Source organism: Kogia breviceps, chromosome 12, assembly GCF_026419965.1.
Source record: "Kogia breviceps isolate mKogBre1 chromosome 12, mKogBre1 haplotype 1, whole genome shotgun sequence".
Taxonomy (NCBI): domain Eukaryota; kingdom Metazoa; phylum Chordata; class Mammalia; order Artiodactyla; family Physeteridae; genus Kogia; species Kogia breviceps.
The window spans coordinates 86,724,532-86,741,020 of record NC_081321.1 but is presented as its reverse complement, the minus strand read 5'-3'; the positions used below and the strand labels follow the sequence as shown (position 1 = coordinate 86,741,020).

Below are 16,489 nucleotides of genomic sequence, written 5' to 3'. Positions count from 1 at the left end.
AGAACTGATTTTATGTGCCTTTTATCATCTTGCTTGCAAGTAATTAAAATGTCTTTGCCTTGATTTCTTGTATTTCTAGTCATGTATAAAAAAAACTGCCAAGACTTCCCTGGCAGTCCAGTGGTTAAGACTCCACACTTCCAATGCAGGGGGTGCAGGTTCCATCCCTGGTCAGGGAACTAAGATCCCACATGCCATGCGATATAGCCAAAAATTAAAAAAAAAATTTTTTTAATAAATAAAAAGTTTTAAAATTGCCACTGTCCTTCAAGACAGCTTTAAAATTTTTTCTCCCAATCTTGTCAATTTCTCTGATTATTTTCTTAGAAGATCTCATGGGATATAAATAGACATGTGACATATATCCTACCTCAAAGCACGTTAAATGTAATCACAGTCCCTCTAAACTCTTTTAAAAATGTAAGTAACATGAGCTGGTTCTTCCTTTCAGGCTGGTTGAAGAGATAAGACAGAAATGTGGAGGACTTCAGTTACAGAATGAGGATGTTTATATGGCCACCAAGTTTGAAGACTTCATCCAAAAAGTCGTGAGGAAACTGAGAGGAGAAGATCAAGAAGCGGAGCTAGTGGTGGATTATGTAAGCCTGTCCATGGTGTTGAAAACCTAAATCGCTAAGACCTTCGTACTATAAAAGAATGCTGTACCTTTCATCCATTTGTTTTTACATTTACAACATTTTTTAAATGACAGTTTTATTGAGATTATAATTCAGATACCATACATTTCACCCTTTTAAAATGTATAATTCATTGGTTTTTAGTATATTCACTGAGTGGTGCAACCATCACCACTATCTGGTTATGGAACATTTTTATCACCTCCTAAAAAGAAGCCCCGTGTCCCTTGGCAGTCATCCTCTGCTCTCCTCTCTAATTTACTTTCTGTTTCTATGGATTTGCCTATTCTAGACATTTCATATAAATGGAATTATGTAATACGTGGCCTTTTGCAGCTGGCTTCTTTCACTTAGCATAATGTGTTCAAGGTTCATCCATATTGTAGAGTAGATTATCACTTCATTCCTTTTTCCTAGCCAAATAATAGTCCATTGTGTGGATAAACTACATTTTGTTTATCCTTTCCTCAGTTGGTGTATGTTTGGACTGTTTCTACTTTTGGACTATTATAAATAATTCTATTATGAAAATTCATGTATAAGTTTTTGTGTGAACATATGTTCTCAGTTCTCTTGGGTAAATATCTAGAAGTAGAATTGATGAGTCATACAGTAACTCTATTTTTAACTTTTTGAGGAACTGCCCATCTGCTTTCCAAAGTGACTACACCATTGCTACAATGCCAGTAGCAACGTAGGAAGCTTCTAATTTCTTCATGTCCTCACCAACATATGCTATTGTCTGTCTTTTCTCTTTCAGCTGTTCTAGCAAGTGTGAAGTGATATCTTGTTGTGGTTTTGATTTACATTTCCCTAATGACTAATGATAAACACCTTTTCATGTGCTTATTGACCACTTGTATGTCTTCTTTGGAGAAACACCTATTCAAATATTTCACCTGTTTTGGGGTTTTTTTTGGCATTGTTGTTGTTTCTTTTGTTTTGTTTTGGGTTTTTTTTTGGCCTCACCAAGCAGCTTGTAAGATCTTAGTTCCCCGACCAGGGATGGAACCCAGGCCTCTGGCAGTGAGGACGCCCAGTCCTAACCACTGGACCACCAGGGAATTCCCTCAAATCCTTTGCTTCTTTTTTAACTGGGATATTTGTCTTTTTAATTTCTGAGTTGTAAGAGGCCTTAGTATATTTTGGATACTAGACCCTAATCAGATTTATCATTTGTAAATATTTTCTCCCATTCTGTGGGTTTTCTTTTCACTTTTTTGCTAGTGTCCTTTAACACACAAAAGTTTTAAAATTTGATTAAGTCTAATTAATCTGTTTGTTCTTTTGCCACTTGGGCTTCTATATGTCTTGTTTTATGCCTTTTTTGCTCCTCTACTTTACTGCTCTCTTTTTTGTTAAATGGATATTGTCTAGTATGCCAGTTTAATCTCTTTTGCTATATATTTTTAGTTATTTTCTTAATGGTTGCCTTGAGGATTCCAAGAGACGTTTTTCTTAAAACATTCTAGCTCAGATTAATACCAATAGTTTAGAAAAAATTTGCTACAGTATAGCTCTGCTTCCTACCCCCTTATTTGTGCTATTACTGTCATACAAATACATCTTTATGCATTGTAAACCCATCAACATAGTTTTATAATTATTGCTTTATGCAGTTGCCTTTCAAATCAAATAGAAGAAGAAAAGGGTTGAAAAACAAATATACATTTATACTGACTTATATTTACCTTTGTCAGTGTTCTTTTTTTTTTTTTTTTTTTTTTTTTTTGTGGTATGCGGGCCTCTCACTGCTGTGGCCTCCCCCGTTGCGGGGCACAGGCTCCGGACGTGCAGGCTCAGCGGCCATGGCCCACGGGCCCAGCCGCTCCGCGGCATGTGGGATCCTCCCGGACCGGGGCACGAACCCGTGTCCCCTGCATCGGCAGGCGGACTCTCAACCACTGCGCCACCAGGGAAGCCCTGTCAGTGTTCTTTATTGCTTCATGTAGATTTAAATTACTGTCTAGTGTCCTTCCATTTCTGCCGAAAGGACACTTTTTAGTACTTTTTGAAAGGCCGTGTGCTAACAGTGTTCATGTGCTAGCAATGTGCTAGTTTCGTTCATTTGGGAATGACTTAATTTCTCCCTTGTTCTTGGAGGGTATTTTTGCTGTATGTGGAATTTTCGGTTGACAGTCTCTTTCTTTCAGCACTATGAATATATCATCCTATTGCTTTCTGGCCTCCGTGGTTTCTGAGGATAAGTCATCTGTTAATTTTATTGAGGATCCCTTTGTGTGTGTGTGTGTGTGTGTGTGTGTGTGTGTGTGTGTGTGTGGTACATGGGCCTCTCACTGTTGTGACCTCTCCCATTGTGGAGCGCAGGCTCCGACGTGCAGGCTCAGCGGCCATGGCTCATGGGCCCACCTGCTCCGCAGCATGTGGGATCTTCCTGGACCAGGGCACGAACCTGTGTCCCCTGCGTCGGCAGGCGGACTCTCAACCACTGTGCCACCAGGGAAGCCCTTGAGGATCCCTTTTATGTGATGAGTTGCTCCTCCCTTGCTGCTTTCAAGATTCCCTCTTTGTCTTTGGCTCTTGACCATTTTTATATGATGTTTTTAAGATGGATCTCTGAGTTTTGTCTACTTGGAGTTTATTGAACTTCTCGGATGTGCAGATTAATGTTTTTCATCAAATTTGGGACATTTTCAGCCATTATTTCTTCAAATATTCTTTCTGCCCCTCTCCCCTTCTCCACTCATTCCTGGGACTCTCATTATGCATGTGTTGATACATTCCATGGTGTTCTGTAGGCTTCTAAGGCTCTATTCATTTTTTAAAAATATTTATATTTATTTATTTTTAAGATTTATTTTGGCTGCGCCGGGTCTTCGTTGCGGCACGTGGGATCTTTAGTTGTGGCATGCAGACTCTTAGTTGTGGCATGCGAACTCTTAGTTGCAGCATGCATGTGGGATCTAGTTCCCCAACAAGGGATTGAACCCGGTCCCGCTGCATTGGGAGCGCAGCATCTTACCCACTGGACCACCAGGGAAGTCCCTCTATTCATTTTTTAAATTCTTTTTCTTTCCTATTTTCAGACCGGATATCTCTATTGACCCACTGTCTGGTTTGCTAATTCTTTCTTCTGCCTGCTTGAATCTACTGTTGAACCTCTCCAGTGACTTTAAAAATTTCAGTTATTGCACATTGCTTTTTTATGGCTGAGTAGTATTCCATTGTTTGTATATGTATATATATATATATATATATATATATATATATATGCGCCACATCTTCTTTATCCATTCATCTGTTGATGGACATTTAGGTTGTTTCCATATCTTGGCTATGTAAATAGTGCTGCTATGAACATTGGAGTGCATGTATCTTCTCAGATTTAGAGTTTTGTCTGGATATATGCCTAGGAGTGGGATTGCTGGATCATATGGCAACTCTATTTTTGTTTTTTAAGGAACCTCCATACTGTTCTCCACAGTGACTGCACCAATTTAATTCCCACCAACAGTGTAGGAGGGTTCCCTTTTCTCCGCATCCTCTCCAGCATTTGTTATTTGTAGACTGTTTAATGATGGCCATTCTGACCTGTGTGAGGTGGTACCTGATTGTAGTTTTGATCTGTATTTCTCTAATACTTACTGATGATGAGCAGCAAGCTACCCTCTTGCTATTTTTTGTTTCTTTTCTAGGCATCATCAATTTCTCTATGTAAAATAATTTCTGAAATCATCAAATTTCCTTTTTTAATGCCCTCATTGATGTGGGATTTTATGCCAATAATGCTCTTTCACATATATAATTTTAATTATGTCTCTTAATAACTGTATGAAGCAGGTATATTATCCCCATTTTATTGTTGAAAAAACTGAGATTTATAGAGGTTAATGGACTAATCTAAATTCATTTGCCAGCTAATAATAGAGTACAATTTAAGCAACACATATGTAAGAGAGGGAAAGTGAAAATGGGGAAGAACACTGGAAAGAAAACTTAAAATGGCACCAGTGTAAAAGGAAACCTATTGACAAACAATTTCAAATCTTTGAATGACAGCAGTTTGTGCACTCCACAGATGTTGCCACTAGATGGTGGTGTTTCCATTATCTTGAGGTCTTCTGAGTCATATTTCATCTCTATGAGGAAGAAAACAGATCTTTATGAAGCTCCCCTCAGAGTACTTCGGTCATCACAGAAACTGACCTCCTGTCTCAATGGCCAATCTAAGCATCATGAGGCCTAAATATTACATATGCTTGTCTCTTCTGGACAGTAAGCACTAGAATCCCATTGACTTAACGTCTCCCTCTGCATTAGTGAATGAGCTTTTTTATTGCTGTTTGGTATCAAATGCATACGCACAGAAATCCATTGAATCTATTAATATAATTCTCTCTCTTAGGTTTCAAAGGAGGTCAATGAAATGACAGTAAAAATGCCATATCAGTGTTTCATAAATGGACAGTTCACAGATGCCGATGATGGAAAGACTTATGACACCATCAACCCAACAGATGGATCTGTGAGTAATTTCTTAGTGTGTGTAGTGACCACGGATCATGGATTTTTTTCATTTATACAGTGTTATAAAGCAGTCTTAAAAAGTTACTTATTCTGCCTCTGAGCGCTTAATATAAATGTACTTCATTCATTTCTTTCAACAATTCAGTTCTGGTACTGGCTGCTGTTAACTACAGTAACCAACTTTAAAGAATGAATATTTATGATGAATTTAGATGGATCACTATACCTATACACATCAGAAGCACAATTCCACATAAAGCTATATGCATAAAAAAAAAAAAATCTCAGACTTTGCAAGCTCGTGGTGAGAAATTCAGCTTCCCCAAGGCAAGAGAAGAAATAGTTTCCTAAATGTGTCTTCTCGTAGTGTAGTGTGACATGTGAAGTACTAAATTTTAGGCTCATAATTTTCATGTTAAAATTGTTTTTTTTTCTTTACTATATTACTGGAAGTATTGATTTTCCATCATAAAAATTCTTTGAATTTTATAGTATAATAATTAATCCCAAGAAACATAATTGCATATCTCCATATATAAATAACCTAGAAACTATTTTTTCCTACCTTGAAATAGACGATATGCAAAGTATCCTATGCCTCTTTGGTGGATGTTGATAAAGCAGTAGCAGCAGCCAAAGATGCTTTTGAAAATGGTGAATGGGGAAGAATGAATGCACGAGAAAGAGGAATATTGATGTACAGGTATGATTTTTAAGAACACAGCCTGTGGCCTTTGGATACTGACTAACATTGCCAATATTTTAAAAATTTCTTCAAAGCATTCTAGCATGCCCCTGTTATATAGCATGTCTTTTGTTCCTTGCATTCTATAAAATCCCATGTATATGAGTTCCTGGTTTTTGTACTGTTGCTTGTTTCAGTCAGTGTCCCTGTACCAGAAGAAGTTTAGTAAAGGACTATGTATTTGTAAAGATGTGAGCAAGGTCAAGGGTATCCGTCAAAGGATAATGAAGCGCCCAGGCAGGGGTAGGACAGGGGGAAGGTGCTCCTACTTCAAGGCCTGAAGGGACAGACGAAGGAATGAGGTAAGAGCTGTAGCTGTAGGAGAAGACCACACGACCATGGGTTTTGGTAGAGGGACGCAGCATCTGCTGATCTACAGCCCATCACTGAGGCAACCGGAGGAGTCAAATCCCAGACCATTTTATCCTCCAGTTTGCCAGTCTCCTGGGGGTGCCTCCCACTGGCCCCTCATTAGCCATGCCCAGTGAGAGAGCCCCGGGAGCCTGTGATGTAGTCTATAAAGGTCATCCTCCAGGGGTCACAGAGCAGAGTGGAGACTGGATAACGAGCAGCACATGGAGAACATCCAGCACCCTGTTGTTGCCAAAGGGAATTTTTTTTTTTTTTTTTTTTTTTGCTGTGCGCGGGCCCCTCACTGTTGTGGCCTCTCCCGTTGCGGAGCACAGGCTCCGGACGCGCAGGCTCAGCGGCCATGGCTCACGGGCCCAGCCGCTCCGCGGCACGTGGGATCTTCCCAGACCGGGGCACGAACCCGCGTCCCCTGCTTCGGCAGGCGGACTCTCAACCACTGCGCCACCAGGGGAGCCCTCAAAGGGAAATTTTAAATCTACTTAATGTGTAGGGAGTCGGAGCAAGGAGGAAAAGCACTAAGGCCTGGAAAGGGTATTATACATCGGTAGCTGAGTATGCCAAGAGTAATTAGATTCGCTCATAAATTCCGTTTTCTACTTACTAAAAGCCAAATAGCTGACTTTGTCCAAAGATTTCTTGGAGCAGGATCTGAAAGAAACATTAGGGAGGAGGATTTCAAGCCTGACTTTGGAATGGTCCAAAAGGAACATCTCAGAACCACTAAAGGAAGGAAGGAAAACAAATGGAGGAGGTGAACACAAAAGATGAACTTTGACTATTTCATAGTCATTAGACAGTCCTGTACTTATCTTCCCAAAGAAACTAGACACCAAACAGAAACCTGTTGCAGTGTTTATAATTCATTCCATGTTTTTCTGTCTTTGTCCTTTTCAGCTAGTGTTGGAAATATTTCTGTACCAACCAGAAATCCTCAAGTGTCCCTGGGTTCTCTAGGAGTGTGGTTTGCCGCCTGACATCTCCCAGTATATCCATGAACTATCCACATTCCCACTGTTTTCTATCTTTGATCTCCTTGGATTACTGTGGCTCAATCACTATTTTACTTCTTATACATCTATGATGCAAATGATACAGACTTGCAACACCCTCTGCTTCTTCATTATAACCCTTAAAACAAATTATTAATGAAATTGTTTGTTGAATGTCTGTCTTCCCTACTAGACCATGTTCTCCATGAGGACAGAGACCTGGTTCATTTGTGTTCACCTCTGAGTTCTCAGCCCTTAGGATGATGCATTAAATGCAGTAGAGACTCAATATTTGTTGAATGAATTTCTTTATGCATACAGACTAGCAGACCTACTGGAAGAGAACCAAGAAGAGCTGGCAACCATCGAAGCCCTCGATTCAGGGGCTGTCTACACCTTGGCACTGAAGACTCACATTGGAATGTCTGTGCAAACATTCAGATATTTTGCTGGCTGGTGTGACAAAATTCAAGTAAGTGCAAATGTTGTTTGTCTCCATGTAGATCATTCCAAGAGGAAAAGGGACGAATGTTTATTAGTCTGTAAAGACACTTTGTCAGAGCCACCCTTTATGTAGGTTTTCTCATCTTATCCTTATAACAATCATCTGAGGTAGGTGGATATCTATTAACTCTTATTACAGGTGAGGAAATTGAGGCTTGAGGACAATGAATGACTTACCTATGGTCACACAGTAAGTAAACCATAGAGCTAGGATTTGAACTCAAGATTTTCTGAACCTAAAATCTAATGATGTTCTTTGTACTTTACTATAATGTATCTTGAGAACATCTAATAGTCTTGTTGGCATATAGAGAGAAGCCTGGTATCATGGAGGAATTGAAAACTCAAATACCTATAGAGGTCAGAGAGCTAACATAGATGGGCTATGCAGACTGGTTATAAGAAAAAGATTTTAAAGACATGAGTTAGATAAAAATTTCCATTTCCTCTTTTCTACAAGAAAATAAATATTACATGTGTGATGATAAATGGCAACTATACGTGGCTTTGGTATTGGGATACAGAAGGGAAATAGGGCTTGCAGCAAACAAGAGAATGCATGCCACTCATAGACTCATGGTAACCATTGAAGCACCAGCCATCACAGCCACATTCCCAGCAGCAAGGAGGAAGTGGGGAAGAGGGAGAAAGGTAAAGGACTTTAAAAAGCATACCCATCCTCCTACACCTCGTGCTTACATCTCCCATTGGCTGTCTCTGCTAAGGAGACTGGGAAACATAATATTTTATCTGGGCACATTGCTGCCAACACCATTAATATAGAATCAGAACTGGTTCCAAGCCTCAGCTTTGACACTTACCAGCTATTGCTGTTAAAGTTATTTACCTCTCTGTGCCTTACTTTCCTCGTCTGTAAAATGGTCACAATAATCCATACCTTGCAAGTTATGTTATGAGGATTAGAAACAAATGTTCATATACTACAGGATTAAAGTCTGCACCATAGTAGGTCTTGCACATAAATGTCATTTTTATTATTGTTCAGCCACAAAATCATACATATATAAGTATTTAATAAGAGCAGTTCAAGTTCATCCTTCATCCTCAATTATGAAATCCAAATTGCTATGAAACCTGAAAATTGATTTGTTTGATTGGTTCAGACTCATTTGGTGCCAAAACCTGACCTGAACCAAGATGAGTCTATAATCTTTATTCATATCACTTATAGTGAATATTCATATATTTCACTGAATAAATATTAATATGCTTGATTATGGGGGGCTTCCCCAGACCTTATTGGAGGTTATAGATATAATAACATTGTATAAGGTATATACATTATATTATGTTTCTAAAGTCAAAAAATGCTGAATCCCAAAACACACCTGGCAGGCTTCCCTGGTGGCGCAGTGGTTGAAAGTCCGCCTGCCGATGCAGGGGACACGGGTTCGTGCCCCGGTCCGGGAAGATCCCACATGCCGCAGAGCGGCTGGGCCCGTGAGCCGTGGCCGCTGAGCCTGCGCGTCCGGAGCCTGTGCTCCGCAACGGGAGAGGCCACAACAGTGAGAGGCCCGCGTAACGCAACAAACAAACAAACAAACAAAAAAACCAAACCTGGCCCGAAGGGTTTCAGATAAGAGATTGTACACTTACTTGTATTAGTAACAGCAATAATATTTTATGTGGCAAAACAGATGTATAGCTTCAGTTAAAGACTACTGTCATGGGCTTCCCTGGTGGCGCAGTGGTTGAGAGTCCGCCTGCCGATGCAGGGGACGTGGGTTCGTGCCCCGGTCCGGGAAGATCCCACGTGCTGCGGAGCGGCTGGGCCCGTGAGCCATGGCTGCGGAGCCTGTGCTCCGCAATGGGAGAGGCCACAACAGTGAGAGGCCCGCGTAACACACACACACACACAAAAAACTACTGTCATGAATCAGTTGGGATCCAATTTGGCTGCGTATAATAGAAAACCCAACTAAGAAGTTTGTTTTTATCTCACTTTCAAGAGTCCAAAGGCAGGCAATCAAGTCCAGTGTGTCAGATAAAGATTCCTGCTCTTTCTTTGCCAGGGCATCCTTATACCGTATGATCTCTACCCTCAATGGCTGCTTCTTGATCTCATGATAACCACTGCAGTGCCAGCCTTTTTAGCAACATTCTGAGCAGGAAGAAGGAAAAAGTGAGAGTGAGGGGAAGAGTAAAAGAGCACTTGTCCAAGCTGAGTCAGCCTACTTTAAAGAGTGTTCCCCTTTCAGTGCTTTGTGCTTACGTCTTCCATTGGCCATCCTTATCTGCTATGGAAACTGGAGAACGTAGTAGTTTATCTGGGCACGTTGCCATTCCCATTATTAATATAGGGTTTCTGTTACTAAGAATGGAGGGTAGAATGGATATTGCTCAGGCAGTTAACATTCTCTGCCATGCCAAGAAATTGGGAATGGAGGCGATTAAATTAGAATTATGATTTTTTTCCTCCTGTGTCTCAGCTCTTTTGAGAAAGACATAGCAGTTCCTTTTTAGGTGTAGAGGTATTTCTCATAAATTGAACACTGCTTTTTTAACATCAGCTAAGAAAAAGCAACAGAGGCAGACAGAAAATTGATTCGTTAAGTTTACCCACTGAAATTAGTAAAATAGTATCAACCTTTTTCATTCTTTAGGGTTCTACAATTCCCATCAACCAGGCCCGTCCAAATCGCAATCTGACCTTCACCAGGAAGGAGCCACTTGGGTAAGACAAGGAGAGCGCTTCTGAGTGACTTGTGTTAGTTCAAGAGGACTGAGGATGTCTCTTTCTTCCCCGGCAGCGTCTGTGCCATTATCATCCCCTGGAACTACCCGCTGATGATGCTGGCGTGGAAGAGCGCTGCGTGCTTGGCAGCAGGCAACACCTTAGTGCTCAAGCCGGCGCAGGTAAGACGCGCGGGGCAAGGTACAGCGTCTCCTCCTCTCCCGTTTACTTAAAACCAGAGATGTGCATTTACAAATATTATGTCTTTAAGCAAAAATGGGATCATATATCACAACATCATTTCATATATCATGGGCATCTTTTCATATTAGTAAATATTCATTTTTAATAGCTACCTAGTGTATCCTATGGGGATTCCAAAATTTAGAACTTCCATGACAGTGGAAGCAGGCATAGTGTATGTCAGTGAAATCCATTAAATTTCTACAAACCAATTCAATTCTTGCAAAATGCCATATGCCCAGTAGTGAGGGAGTTATTTAGAGTAGCTACGACATATCAAAAGAAAAAGTTTTTTGCAGGCATTCAAATTTGCATTGTCAAAAATATTGTAAAGGGCTTCCCAGGTGGCGCAGTGGTTGAGAGTCTGCCTGCCGATGCAGGGGACACGGGTTCGTGCCCTGGTCCGGGAAGATCCCACGTGCCGCGGAGCGGCTGGGCCCGTGAGCCATGTCTGCTGAGCCTGCGCGTCCGGAGCCTGTGCTCCACAACAGGAGAGGCCACAACAGTGAGAGGCCCGTGTACCACAAAAAAAAAAAAAAAAAAAAAACACAGGAAGAGAAGGGGAAATGGGAAATTGCTAATCAACAGGCATAAAGTTTCAGTTATGCAAGATGAGTAAGTTCTAGAAATCTGCTACACATCATTTTGCCTGTAGTTAACTATACTGTATTGTACACTTAACAATTTAAGAGGGTAGATGTCATGTTAAGTGTTCTAACCATAATACAATACAAAATTAAAATAAAATAAAATAGTAGCATTCTATACATACTACCAAAGGGGAAAAAAAATAACTTAAAAAAAATATATTTATTGAGCACTTAGTATGTGCCACATGCTGTGTTAAGCACTTTTTCTTTAATTTTTAAAAATTTTAAAATATGTATGTATGTATGTATGTATGCCGTGCCGGGTCTTAGTTGCAGCAGGCAGGATCTTTTAGTTGCAGCACGCGGACTCTTAGTTGCGGCATGCATGCAGGATCTAGTTCCCCAAACACAGATCGAACCCGGGCCCCCTGCATTGGGAGCTCGGAGTCTTACCCACTGGACCACCAGGGAAGTTCCCCAAAACTTCTTTTTTTAAAACAGTTTCCAGTGTGTAGGTAAACAATATTTTATTTAACCAGTACCTAATTAATAGATATTGAGATTTTCCCATCTTTTTGCTGTTTTAAACTATGTTGCAGTTAATAACCTTTTAAGTATGGCATCATGCACGTGTGCAATTATCTTTATAGGGTGGTATGTTCCTAATAGCCGATAGTTAAAAGATAACATGTGTTTGTGTGATAGCTGCTGGCTCATCCTTCAATGGGAATAGAACAGTTCACCAGCATCCTGTATGAGTGCTGTTTCTCCCAAGCAGCAAGACTCATTAAACAGCAAGAAGCTAGTAAAGTGAAGAGAGAAGGCAGATAACCAGTGGTGCTCAATCCTGGCTGTACATTAGAATCGTCTGAAGTTCTCTTTTAAAAATACTGATATCTGGGCCCCATTGGCAGAGATTCTAATTTAATTGGTCTGCGTCAGAGGCCAATCATCGGTATTACTTAAAATCTTCCCATTAGTTTCTCAGGTACAGTCAGGGTTGAGAACCACTATATGGCATCCAAAGAGAGTGCTAAGCATTGGAAAAGCTTACTGATTACATAGAATGTTCAAAATTTACAAACATATATTGAGTGCCCACTGTTTGCCAGGCATATTATCAGAGACAAAGACATAAAATTTCTGTTCCTGTGGAAATTACAGTCTGACTCCATCTGCAATTTAAAACGGATAGTTTAATGATTGGTGATCATTTTAATCCTGAGAATGAAAGACCCAAAGTTGCCATTGTTATGTGGGAGATATCTTTTTATTATTATATGAAACCATTGATAGTATTAAGGCCCTGTGCAAATGGCAGGAGGGCTGAATCAGTTGGCTTTCCCCCCTTTACCAGTAAGAAGTACAGATTCCCATGGTCTGAACTGGTCCAGGTCTGTCAGGCTCTAACACCTTTTTTAATCTAATATTTAATAATGACCTACTCGTGCCCAGAACACTGCTAAATGCTTTCGCATATATCATTTAAGCCTATAATCCTGCCATAATATAAACCTATATTCCAGTTGGTTAGCCGAATGGAAGAAAATCAATAAAATGAAAAGGGATGAGATAAAGATGAAACTATTTGTTTTATTTATTAATGGCATAAAATCTTTTTACTCTTACTTTAAAAAAAATTATCACTAATTTAGGATAGTCTTTTAAAAAGTCTTTCTAATCATGATGACTTCATACTAAGGCATAATAATACACACTTTGGTCCAGGATTGTCTAACTATAGTAGTTATAAATCCACTATTTGAAATATCTTCTTGACAGTTTCAAATATTTGGGCATTTGAAATTTCTTGTCAAGTCTAACTAGATTGCCATTTTTTTTAAACCTCACAATGTTATTGTCATGGACCTGTTACTAGAAGGAGGAAAAATGTTAACCCTGCTTTTTTCTTGTTGTTTACTTGTATTTGCTCTATTAGTATTATTTATTATGCAGTTTCTATGTAGATTCTTTTTAAGTCACTTGATCATTTTATGAAGTTTGCATTAGTTAAAACAACAACATAGTCTATGAACCCATGCAACCTGGCCTGTAAACGTCAACACACGGCAATATTCTGAAAGCACACGAGCAAGTGAGGAAACCACTGTTTTTCCCTTGGCCTTGTGAGCTCCTATTCTTTCCTAGCATACCACACGTACCTCTGTGACCAGTGACCATCGGACCTTCGTTCAGACAGAGTGAGAGTACCATTATCCAGCCACATAATAAATGTTAGTCATGTTTGATTTATTTCATATCTTTTTCCATTAAAATATACAAAATAAAATAGCTCTGCTCTTTTCTATTCACAGCTCAATTTTTGCCCATTCCATTTTTTGAGACCAAGCTAACCGAGTACTAATTTAAGACTTGATCAGCATTGCCTTTTAAGAGTGTAAAAATATGACTTTCATTTTGCTTCTGAGATAGGCATTGCTGTAATAGATCTTTAAAATGAGATCCATAACTATACCAATTTTTTTGTAAAAAAGAAAGGGAAAATAAGTATGTTTTCATTTGCGCAAAAAGAAACATATGAGGGATAAACCGAAGACTAATGAGGTTGATTAACTACAAGACTTGGGGAGGATGTGGTGGAAAGGACTGGGGGTGGGAGGTGGTTGGACAGGTGAACGACTCTTCTCTGAATGTGCTTTTGTATAGTCCTCACTTTTGGAAGCATGTTTCCCATATTCAACAAGACGGCAAATGGACAAACAAAGAAAAGAAACATAATCAACGTAGCTGAGGCCAAAATAGAATACAAAAACAGTCAGTCAAGCCAAATTTCAAATGAACGACATCACCATGCCGAAGGGAGTGAGGAAGCACTCACCCAAGTAACTTGTGAATGACATTTGCACTCTATGTCCTCAGACTAGAGGCAAAAGCACTGAAAATAAGTATTGAAGTTAGTAGGCTTCTTTTTCACAGGGACATGGCTTAATAATTCTCAAATTACTTTCTAGGCATTTTAGGATTAAGCAAACAAGTAAATATATTGTGGATATTGGGAGCTATGTTTTTCACTGTTGAAGTGAGTTACAAATATGAACAGTAAGAACGATAGAATGACCCCTCAACCCACTGTTGAGAGGTTTTTATGGAAATTTCATTTCATAGGTACGATTGATTAAATAAATCATTGGCTGTCGGCGACTGAACTCAAACTTCAGCCCCTCTCTCCTGGTTTGGGGCTGAAAGTTCCAACTCTCTAATCATGGCCTGATCTTTCTGGCCACAGAAACCCATCCTGAAGCTACCTAAGGGGCTCCCAGCTACCAGCCATCTCATTAGTATATGGAAGGCGTTTTTCATTTGGGATTCCAAGGTTTTAGGAACTCTGTGCCAGGACCCAGAGACAAAGACCAAATATATATTTCCCATTATATCACAGTTTTAAAATACTATTCTGCACTAAAAGAAACCTGGGCCTCTTGAAAAAATGGTTGGAACAGGGAAAATACAAGGTGTGCCTGGAACATCTTGTTGGGCCAAAAAGCAAGGAAATGCTCAAAGAATGATCGGGACATGTCAGAAAGGCAGAGGGAGGATCCACACAGGATCCATCAGCCAAAGCTGGAACAATTTGAACCTCAAAACAAGTAACAGTAGTAAAAGATTATAACCGTTTGAATAGAGTAAGAATCCCTGAGTTCACACTGATGTTAATTGATTAAATAGAAAGGAAAGCTCTTATAGTGGAAAGCCAACTAATTAATATATGTAGAAGGAGTGATGGAATTAGAAAATCACCACTTAGGAGCCATCATAATAATGATTGATTCAGGCAGGAATCATCAATGGATACTAAAACTAGTGGAAATTTGAGGAGTAACTGAATATTTAAATAGTCTCAAAGTAGCTCCCTAAAAGGTATTTATTAACTACAAAGAGTAAAGTCTCAAAGTAGCTCCCTTTCTTTTTACAGTAACTTACAGTGATAAAACCTGGCAGATCACCTTTACCAAAGGATCAAAGTTAACCTTTCCAACATTGGGACTATTCAACAGCATGTTCCTCTTGATATGATGCACTGAGGAGAATTCAGCATCACTCCTGTGGTGTTCTTGCCAAAAGTGCATAACCTGAATCTAATCACGTGGAAACAGCAAATCCAGACAAAAGGACATTGTACAAAATAACTGGTCTGTTTTTATCGAAAACGTCAGTGTAATGAAATATAAGAGAAAACTCAGAACCTCTTTCAGAGGAAGGGAAACTATAGACGTGGTCACTAAATGCAATGCATGATCTTGGATTTTCTTCTTCTATAAAGCACATTATTGGAACCATTGGTGAAAACTGAAAAAGGAGTGTAAATTAGGTATTCTAGCAGCTGTTAATTTCCTGATTTTGGTGATTGTATTGTGGTTATGTAAAATAATCCTTTCTCTTTAAGAGATGTACACAAAAGTATTTAGAGGTAAAGGGACACATCAAATTTTACTTCTTAAACAGTTCAAAAACATTGGGAGAGAGAAAGAGGATAAAGCAAACGTAGCAAAATGTTAACATTTGAGGAATCTGGGTGATGGATACATAGGAATTGTTTGTACTATTGTTTTGCAACTTTTCTGTAAGTCAGAAATTACGTCATAATAAAAGAAAACAGGGCTTCCCTGGTGGCACGGTGGTTGAGAGTCCGCCTGCCGATGCAGGGGACATGGGTTCGTGCCCTAGTCCGGGAGGATCCCACATGCCACAGAGCGGCTGGGCCCGTGAGCCATGGCCGCTGAGCCGGCGTGTCTGGAGCCTGTGCTCTGCAACAGGAGAGGCCACAACAGTGAAGAGGCCCACGTACCGCAAAAAATAAATAAATAAATAAATAAATAAATAAAATAAAACATAAAATGAACTCTGGTATGGCCATAGAAGAAAAGCTGGGTGCTGATCTAAAGGACAGGCCAGAATCTGAAGTAGGTAACTGCTGTCTGCTTCTGCTCAGGTCACGCCCTTGACTGCTTTGAAGTTTGCAGAGCTCTCTGTTAAAGCAGGCTTTCCCAAGGGGGTAATCAACATCATTCCAGGCTCAGGTAAGCCAACAAGGACCCACTTTGCTGTAACTAATGAATGGTTCAAGGGTAGCTGAGTTTTCCCACTGGTATTTTGTCCTGACTTAAAACTATATGAAAACTAAATACAGTTTACCAAACAGTTAAGTATAAACATACTTACCATGTGCTAAAATCTGAAAGTGAAAATACAGTGGCAGATGAGTA

At 39.7% G+C, this 16,489-nt stretch overlaps 1 protein-coding gene across 2 annotated transcripts in view; it reads left to right on the top strand.

Moving 5' to 3' along the window:
• Positions 1-16,489, top strand: part of ALDH1L2 (aldehyde dehydrogenase 1 family member L2) — a 63,306-nt gene that overhangs the window by 33,275 nt on the left and 13,542 nt on the right. For both annotated transcript variants that reach the window (XM_067010017.1, XM_059081749.2), the window contains exons 10-16: positions 452-599; positions 5,005-5,124; positions 5,702-5,829; positions 7,554-7,704; positions 10,361-10,431; positions 10,508-10,613; positions 16,216-16,303. In XM_067010017.1, coding sequence (XP_066866118.1) covers positions 452-599; positions 5,005-5,124; positions 5,702-5,829; positions 7,554-7,704; positions 10,361-10,431; positions 10,508-10,613; positions 16,216-16,303 — 812 coding nt within the window. The remainder of the gene's footprint in view (positions 1-451; positions 600-5,004; positions 5,125-5,701; positions 5,830-7,553; positions 7,705-10,360; positions 10,432-10,507; positions 10,614-16,215; positions 16,304-16,489) is intronic.